Source organism: Leptonychotes weddellii, chromosome 13 (genome assembly GCF_054177405.1).
Source record: "Leptonychotes weddellii isolate Sample4059 chromosome 13, ASM5417740v2, whole genome shotgun sequence".
NCBI lineage: Eukaryota > Metazoa > Chordata > Mammalia > Carnivora > Phocidae > Leptonychotes > Leptonychotes weddellii.
In genome coordinates this window covers 58,499,916-58,509,076 of record NC_138381.1, presented here as the reverse complement: position 1 = coordinate 58,509,076, position 9,161 = coordinate 58,499,916, and the positions used below count along the sequence as shown (strand labels likewise).

The window sequence follows — 9,161 nt, the reverse complement described above, 5'->3', positions numbered from 1 at the left end:
GGGCCGGCCTTCTCTCGAAAACAGTGGCTGTGAGGACAGTCAGGTTTTTATTGGCAGATGACATGGTACCACTGGAGGGTTGATGGAGAGCAGGAGGCAGTCTGTGCCCCGCCCCCCATCTGTTCCACACCTCACTTTGAGGTATTATTTGGAAATGAGTTTCTGCAGCCTTTTTCAAGGATCCCCTGGGGCAGCAACTGGGGTTCAAGGAAGGGACAGGCTGCTCAATGGGCACCAGAGCCCACACTTTGGAATAAAGGGGGCTGGCCAGGGCATGACTGGGTTGAGGGGGGGGCAGGATATGGCTTGAATGGGATGCAGCAGTAGCCTTTCTCGGCGTAAGGGGCATTGCCGGTCCCAGGGGACTTGGGAGCAGTGGGCAGGGCCAACAAGGGGGTTCCTGACTCACAGATGCCCCACCTTTTCCATGGATTCCAAAGAGCCACTGCCTTGATGCCCCAGCTGGCCTCAGCCTGACACTCCCCGGTTTCTTGGGGGTGGGGTGGGGGCAGCAGGCTGTGCTCAGCCCTCCTGGTTGTGGGCTTCGGTCTTCCCAAACAGAGCGGGAGCCCAGACTGTCTTGTCTGCCCCTTCAGCCCTGGAAGACCCCCATTGCTCATGTGAGACCACAAGGTGAGCCCTAACTGGGAGTACTAGGGATAATGTGTGGCTGAGTCCTGGGAGGTGGCCAGGCCAGCTGGGGTCGATGTCCTCATCTGTGAAATGAGGTAGTTGGGCTCGATACTCGTGGAGACCCGTGCCCCTGCGCTCTCCTGACCAGGAATGGTGCAGGACCTGAGAGGCAGACACAAATGGCAGGTCTGCACGCGGCCAGCAGAGGAAAAAGGTTTTGTGTTGGGAGCGGGGGTCACATGGGAGCTGAGGGCTTGTGACAAAGGCCAGGGCTGGGGTGGGAGCAGCAGGTGCTCAGATCCATGAAGGAGGCCCCAGCTCACAAGCCAGGCAGTAGACCTTCTGGTTTTAGCTGGAGCCATGCCACCGTCCCCCCCACGCCCAACTCACCAGCCCTTTCACTGAGGGAGCTGGAGCAAGACCCTCAGAGATCTTTGTGGAAGAGGAGCATCCCCTCTCCACCCCCAAAGATGGGCAAACACCTTTCCAGATTCCCTTGAACCGACTTTCCTTCCTCTTTTGAAACGTGACCCCAACCATCACTACTACTGTTCTCTGGAAATAAATCCTTGCTACCTAGGCCTGAGTTGACATGGGGCTGAAGGGGAGACTACCCGCACCCCCACCCCCCAGACCTAGACTGAGAAGCAGAGTAGTCCTTAGGCATCTTGACTGGCAAACTGGTAAGTGAGGATGGGCTAGCTCAGAGGACAAACTGCCAAAAATTCCGTGATGGGAGAGGAGGGAGGGAGGGAGGGAGTGGATCCCTGTGTGAAGTGCCGGCTGCCTGGGCTCCGTAGCCCTGGGGCCTGGGTTGTTCTGAGGTTGCCATAATCAGAGGACAAGTGTGACTCATCTTCTGCTTCAAGCCTGGGATGGGCAGTGTTGTTCATGGTGATGCCACAGAGGGGACTCATGCAGGGATGGTGGGTGCTGCAGGGGCTAGACCACTGATAGCCATCTCAAGGAAGGAGCCCGTGGCCACCGCCGGCCCCAGGCCTCTCTACACACACAAGGCGGCCCTTGTCACCGCCTGTGGCTCAAAAGGCAGGCCTGTTCCTCACTCCCAATGTCAGAAAGGCAGTAACAGCCTCCAAAGGCTTGCCCCGGCAGCAACCCTTTCCTCAAAGCCCCTCAGCTTTCGAAAGCAAATTCACTTAAATTCAGTGTTTTTAAAAACCCATCTTCCATCTAAGATAAGCTGGCCTACTAGAGGCTGAGCAAGAAAGAGTAAGGGGTTCCAAAGGCGCAGAGCCAGCAGGAGTCCAGAAGTGAGGCCCCCACCTCTCCCGAGACCCCAGGAATGGGGTTCATGTGGCCAGAGGAGCCCCCTCCCTGTGCAAGCAGGTGAAATGAACTGGACTTCTCCCACAGGCCAGGCAGTGCAGGAAGGGTTGAGCTGGTCCTCCCTGGCTGACCTGGGCCAGCTTCAGGCACATGAATTCCCAGGGCCAGTGGCTGGGGCTCACTTGGAAGGAGTTGCTGCAAGGGCGCATGGAGCCTCTCACACTGCAGGCCACCGAGGCATTCTAGCGCAAAGGCACCTGGCTCTGGGAAGCGGCAAGGCAGCTGAGGCTCCTACAGCCCAAGTGTGGGCGCAGAATTGCCCACTGCCCTATCCGTCACCCCCACAGGGGAGCCCGTGCCCTTGGCTGGAGGGCCCTTGGACCAGTTAGACTCTAGGCACATTGTGCCTTGATACTGATTTTGTTGTTGACAGTGCCCCCATGGCCAGGACGTTCCATTGCAGGGTTGACTAACACCTGAAGGCTTTCCAGAGCCACTGTTTGGTAAACATGAATGGCACCAAAACTACAGGTCGCGTGTTGTCTCCAGGAACTGCTGTGGTGGCGACCTGGGTGCCTGAGGAGACCAGAGCCCAGATTCCGGGGCAGACAGGGCAGTATAACCAAGGACTCTGTCTCCTGTGCACTTCCCCACCCCCACTGGAAAACTGTCCCAAAGTTCCAGAACAACGGGACTTTCTAGGTCAAGAAACTAGGGCATCAGCCTAGCAGGGTTTGACCCTGTGGCACAGGGGGGAAGGCTTTCTCTCCCAGGGTACCCTTTGCCCATCTGGAAGATGGGAGGAAGGTGGGCTGGGAGAAAGGTCCAGACCAGGCGGACTCTCCAACCCCTCAGGCCAATCAGATTTTGATCCCCACCTCTACCTCCCACTCTTTGCCAGCCAGCCGGAGCCCACGTGGTTGCCCTGCCCCTGTGGGCGGGAATGGATTAAACTCTGGGTTCCCGCCAAGGGCGGAATCAGGAACCTGCGCTGGGAGGCCAAAGCCGCAAGCTGAATGGAAGGCTCCGATCTGAGTCTGATTCCTGGGTCTGTGGCCCCGGGCAGGATGCCAATCAAGGCTGGGGCCTCTGATGGGGCAAAACTAGGAGAAAGGACCGTAACAGTAGATTCCAAGGGGGCAACCCTCCCGGCCTCGGTTCCCAGGTCACTGTCCCAGCCCTGCACCCACCCCTCCGAAAGCCAAGGAAGCCCGAGGCAGATGCAGCCTCCAAACCGTTTATTTATCCCGACTTGGAGGTGGAGGTCGCTGGGGGGGGGCGCGAAGCGGGCACAATATTGCGGGTGGCAGGGCCTGGTGCAGGCGGGTCGGGCAGGCGTGGCCCTCACGCGAAGGTGGAGCCGTTCCAGCCCACGTTGGCCGCGTTCATGTCGTAGTAGTTGATGTAGATCCTGCGGGGCGTGGACGCCAGGCTCAGGGGGGTTGCGGGCCCCCCCACCCGCCCCTCGGGGACCCCCGCCGCCCCACTCACCTATCCGGGCTGACGCGCAGGCGCTCGGCCAGGAGGCCGCACAGCAGCTTGCTGTAGGAGCGGTTCTGCGCGCCTCCGATCTTGCCGATGCTGTGCAGACTGCAGAGCGCGCACGGCTCATTTGAGCCGCCGAAGGCCATGAGCTGGTCTGGGACCACGTGCACCGCGATGTACTGTGGGGAGACGGGGTGCGGTCAGGCGGCCCCGGACAACCCCCCACCCCGTCCCTTCCCCGTCCAGAGCCTCAACCCGGAGTCGCCTCCCCCGCCCCCCAGCCCGGGACCACCTCGTCCGGCCGGCACCCCCTCTCCCTGTTCGCTCCCGGCAAACCTGGGCCGGCTTGCCGGTGGCCTGCGCCAGCTGCTGAGTGAGCTCGGAGAGGAGCCCGTCCGGCACGGAGGCGCGGGGGACGTTGGTGTTCACCACGAACATCGGCATGCTGGCGGAGAAACGGCGGGGACTGGTGCACAGGAACTAACCGACGCGCGTCCGGCAGCAGCCCGAGAACCTGAGCTACGTGACCGCCGCGCGGTGCCGCCCCCTAGGGCGGCCGCGGCCCCGCCTCCTGTGACGCCACCGCCGGCGGAGGCCCCGCCTCCGTGCGACTGCGGGTCTCTCCCAACTGGTGACGTCACCGCAGGCAGAGGCTCCGCCCCCGTGCGGCCGCAGCCATCCGACTGGTGACGTCATCGCCGACGGAAGAGTCCGCCCCCCCCCCGCCCCTTGGCGGGACTTCGGGCGTTGGCGTCCCGGCCCCATGCACCCTCTGAAAGCCGTTCTCCCTGTGGCGGCCAGAAATCTGCTTATCTTTCGTTTCTTTGTTAGTCCTTTCATTTAGTCACTGATGTTTACTCGGCCGTGTGTGTGTGTGCGTGTGTGTGTGTGTGTGTGTGTGAGTGAGAGAGAGAGAGAGATGGGGAGAGGTAGTCCTTGCTGCAGGCAGAAGGGGGGCATCCAAGGTAGAGTCAGAGTCAGAGTCACTATCCAGGTGCCTTCCCTGCACCTTGCTCTTTAAGGTGAGTGAGGACGCTGGGAGACGCCGAGGCTTAGACAGGGCTCCATAGGCCAGAGGTGGTCAGCAACTCTGTCTCAAAGCCCACCCCCAAGCCCCTGCTCCCCTGAGCAACATCTCTGCAGTTCTGCGAGCTTTAGCTCCTCAGGGAAGCGTCACCCTAGTTAAGTCCTGTAGGGATGCCCTTCCTGAGAGTCCTTAGAGAATTCTTTCTGTCTCTTCCACTAATGGTAAGCTCAGGGGGCATCTAGTGGGTGCCAAGCATACAAGAGACACAGACTAAATATTGGCTGAATGAACGAATGGGTGAATGAAGATAGCCATGACCCGGCAGGAAGAGGAGAGAGCAGTGGCTGGATTGGGGCCCTGGCCATGCCTGCAGGCCTTGCCATCACTGGGCAGAAGGGCCTGTGGCTAAGCGGCCACCCACTCCCCCTCTGAGGAGCCCCGTTGGTCAGGGTGCTGTGCTGGGGAGCAGATCTCTCTCGGGTTCTGGAGGGGGCACAGAGCTCTCCTTGGCATCTGGCAGGTGCTATCTGGTTAAGGGGGCACAGCACACACTGGCCTTGACTGTGGCCATGTGATACAGCAAGGACACTCGTGCCTGTGGGACCAGCCAGCATCCAATCAAGTAGGTCCCATGGCCCGGTTGTGCAAATAACCTGCAAGTGTTGCTTCCTCCGGCTGGGCCCCAGGCTACCTCCCTCCTCACTCTCACACCTTGCGCCCAGGGCTCGCTTACCATTGATGGACTGATGCACTCCATGCCTTGTCTACAGCCCGGGGCCCTCCTCCAAGTTCAGTAGCCAGTTCGGCACTTCCTGTCCCCTGTGTGCAAATCCAAGTGTGTGACTTTTCTTCCCACACCTGTTGGCCTGCCAGTGAAATGTGCTTCCCCCCACTGTCACCCTTAACCTCCCTTCTCTGCCCCCCCCCACCCCGATCCCAGCCCCTCCCACCACCACCACCTTAGTTTAAGCTAGCTGGCTTCATCTTTGGCCTAGCGTGGACTCTGATAACACCATGGTGGACTGCTCTTCCTGGGGGAGGAGTCTATTTCTCTGCCCCCCTGGCAGCGGATCTGGCCATATGACTTGCCTGGCCCAATGGAATGTGAACAGAAGGGACAAGAGTGACTCCAGGCAGAAGATTCAAGAGCCAGCACCTGGTTCTCTGAGATGGTGGAATGTGCCGAGATGGATCCAAACGAGCAAACACAGGCGATGCCCCAGTAGGTGAGCCACTTCAAATTTCGGGTTGTTTCTGTAGCCTAGGGCAGTCTTCCCTGATCCAGACAGCCTCCGAGCTATTTACCATTTACTCTGACCCTCCCCAGTAGCAGTCAGTGCCATCTTTCTAGAAGGGCATCTGGGGAGGTGATCTCATTCCCCGTCCCACCCCTTACTAGCGTGGACGCCTCACTAACCTGTCTGAGACTCAGTTTCCCCACCTGTAATTTAAGGATGATAGTGCCTGCCTTACAGAGGAGTGTTGTGAGGACCACGTGGCCTAAATACTGATGAGAGTCCCCACTGATACGGGAGGTGGTATTGCCACAATGCCCTGGGTAAGCAGTTCCCCGCCCCACGTCTAGCAGCACCCTCCCTTGTTCCCTGAGTCTTGTGCACTGTCCTTCAGTACCATGCTCCTGGCTCTTGGCTCTCGCATTGGTCCTGAAATGCAGTTTGCATTCACTTTCCCTCACCTGCCTCAGTTCCTTGGGAAAGCCCCAGAGCTTCAGGCTGTAATGTGGTCCTGTAACGTGCCCAGCACCTCTCCTGTCCTTCGAGGCCATCACCACATTTCTCTTTGTGAGTTAGTGTTTCCTTGCTGGATGGTTAAGCTCCATAAGAGAGGGGACTGTCTCTTTTCAGCCATTGCTGCATGCCCACCTCCTGGCTCGTTGCCTCAGTGGTAGGCAGAAGGCCTCCAAAGATGTCCACGCTCTAATCCCTGGAACCTGTGAATATGTTACGTTACGTGGCAAAAGGCACTACACAGATGTAATTAGAGTTATAGACCTTAAGATAGGGGGATCATCATGGATTATCTGGGTGGGCCCAATGTAATCACATGAGCCCTTAAAAGCAGAGAATTTTCTCCAGCTAGACTCGGTGAGATGTGGCAGAAGGGGAAGTGGACTCCAAGCAGGAGAAGGACTCAATGTACCATTACTGGTTCTGAAGATAAGGGGGCCAGGAGCCTCAGCGGTACGACCACAAGGAACTGAATTCTGCTAACGACCTGAATGAACTTGGAAGAGGGTTCTTCCGTAGTTGACTTAGAGACATCTTGACTTCAGCCATACAAGACCCTAAGCAGAAGACCCGGTCACTTGGTGATGGACTTCTGACTCAAAAAAACTGTGAGATAATAAATCTGTGTTGTTTTAAGCTGCTAAGTTTGTGGTCGTTTGTTCTAGGAGCAATAGAAAGGTAATACACTTGGCCCCGATAGGGGCTCGATAATTATGTGCTGAACAGCAGGACGTGTGCACAGGGCGGTGTTGGCAGGCTGAGCTGCCTGGAATCCTCTCTGAATTCATCCTCACTGACAGTGACTGTCTGGTTAGAACATTCGCTTCCCCTGGCAACCAGGCATAGCCACATGAAGCTCATGCAATGTGTGGGGTTTGTGGAGAAGCAGCTGCTTTGCTGATGGAGGCAGGGTTGCGCCTCTTTCCCTCTGCCCCCACCCCAGAACTTGGACATGACCCCCAGGTGCGCAGCAAATGTCAGGCAACACTGAGCTGGAAAAACCCCGGGGCGAGGGAGCAGGAAGTGGCAGCCCAGCGGAGCCTGGGCCTCTGACAGCTCTGCCCAGCCCCTTCGGCTGCCTTTCAGTCACAATAGAAAAAGGAGCCCCTCTCTGCTCAAAGCACTGCGGGTCAGGGTTTGTGTCATTCACAGCCCCACTGCAGGTCCTGGCTGCTGCCGAGGGCTTCCTGAGTGGCCACGTTCAGTGGCACGGCAGGCATTCTTACTGCAAGCGTCCTTGTTGCAAGCATTTCCGTGGCAAACATCTTAGCCACATGACTGGCCATAAGGCAGTGTTGCCATAAAAGATAAAATCAAGAAACGTAAAAGAGGGACATTCAGCAAAAAGGACCTCATGAAACATGGAAAACAATTACCAAGACCTTGCTGAGAAATGTAAAATATTTGGATACATTTAAAACGGGTGGAGGGGGGGCGCCTGGGCGGCTCCGTCGGTTAAGCATCTGCCTTTGGCTCAGGTCATGATCTCAGGGTCCTGGGATCCAGTCCCACATCGGGCTGCCTGCTCGGCGGGAAGCCTGCTTCTCCCTCCCCACTCCCCCTGCTTGTGTTCCCTCTCTCGCTGCGTCTCTGTCAAACAAATAAATAAAATCTTTAAAATAAAAAAATAAATAAAACGGGTGGAGATTCTGGGGAAATAACTGGTTTCGTTTTGTGGATTGTACCTATGCACTTGTTTTCAAAATCTAGTATTACGCATTTTTTTGGTCTTATTTTAATTCATCTCGTATCACATTTTTTTCTTTTTTTTGCTAAACTTTCTTCCTTCATTAAGAGAGGCACCTGGGTGGCTCAGTTGGTTAAGCGACTGCCTTCAGCTCAGGTCATGATCCTGGAGTTCCGGGATCGAGTCCCAAGTCGGCTCCGCGCTCTGCGGGGAGTCTGCTTCTCCCTTTGGCCTTCCCCGCTCTCGTGCTCTGTCTCTCTCATTCTCTCTCTCAAATAAATTAAAAATAAATAAATAAATAAATACGCATCCTAGTGTTTGGAAACAGGTATCTCTCTCTTTAGAGTCAATGGAGCGATTCAACACTTCCATACGACACCCATTGCTCATCACAAGTGCACTTCTTAATCCCCATCACCTATTTCACCCATCCCCCACCTACCTCCCCTTCTGGTAACCATCAGTTTGTTCTCTATGGTTAAGAGTCTGTTTCTTGTTTTCTCTCTTTTTTCCCCCATTTGTTCATTTGTTTCTTACATTCCACATATGAATGAAATCATATGGTATTTGTCTGACTGACTTACTTCCCTTAGCGTAATACCCTCTAGTTCTATCCACATCCTTGCAAATGGCAAGATTTCATTCTTTTTGATGGCGAGTAATATTCCATTGTATATATATACCACATCTTTATCCATTTGTCAGTTGAAGGACACTTGGGCTGCTTTCACAATTTGGCTATTGTAGATAACGTTGTTATAAACATAGGGGTGCATGTATCCCTTTGAATTAATGTTTTTGTATTTTTTGGGTAAATACCCAGTAGTGTGATTACTGGATCGTAAGGTAGTTCTATTTTTATTTATTTATTTTTAGTCTTAGTTTAGTTTTAGTTGGTTTTGTTTGGTTTTGTTTTACATTGTAAAAGCTTCTACACTGTTATTTGGTTTTGGCGGATTGTCACACGTCCATTGACAGCCGTTCCATAGTTCTATGGGAAATGTTGGTTCAGTACTCTGCCCCACCGTATAGACCATCATGAGGGCTAAGATTTATGTAATATACAAACGGGAGGACTGTGTCAATGGAGCATTGAAACCAAACTGTCCACCAGTTGGTGAAACCAAAGAACTCAACCAGTTATTATTTTTTTTTTAATCTTTTACGGCAAAACTGTCTCACAGCCAATTATGTGGCAAAATGCTTGCAGCAAAGAAGCTTGCAGGAAAGCTACCTAGAACTGTCCAGTGGGTAAGAGCTGCTGGGCACAGAGGTGGGACGGAAGAAAACCTCC

The 9,161-nt window shown here is 55.2% G+C and overlaps 1 protein-coding gene and 1 long non-coding RNA gene across 2 annotated transcripts; one reads left to right on the top strand and one right to left on the bottom strand.

Moving 5' to 3' along the window:
- Positions 1–3,143: 3,143 nt before the first annotated feature.
- MIF (macrophage migration inhibitory factor) lies at positions 3,144–3,968 on the bottom strand. The gene is made up of 3 exons (XM_006746366.3): positions 3,742–3,968; positions 3,412–3,584; positions 3,144–3,331 (listed from the first exon to the last, which is right to left on the bottom strand). Exons 1-3 carry the CDS (start codon positions 3,847–3,849, stop codon positions 3,265–3,267), a joined length of 348 nt encoding a protein of 115 aa, XP_006746429.1. The 5' UTR covers positions 3,850–3,968; the 3' UTR covers positions 3,144–3,264.
- A 184-nt stretch (positions 3,969–4,152) lies between these two features.
- Positions 4,153–6,816, top strand: LOC115936622 (uncharacterized). Its single transcript, XR_004072040.2, has 2 exons — positions 4,153–5,658; positions 6,529–6,816. It is a non-coding gene; the product is annotated as an uncharacterized LOC115936622 (long non-coding RNA).
- Positions 6,817–9,161: the final 2,345 nt, after the last annotated feature.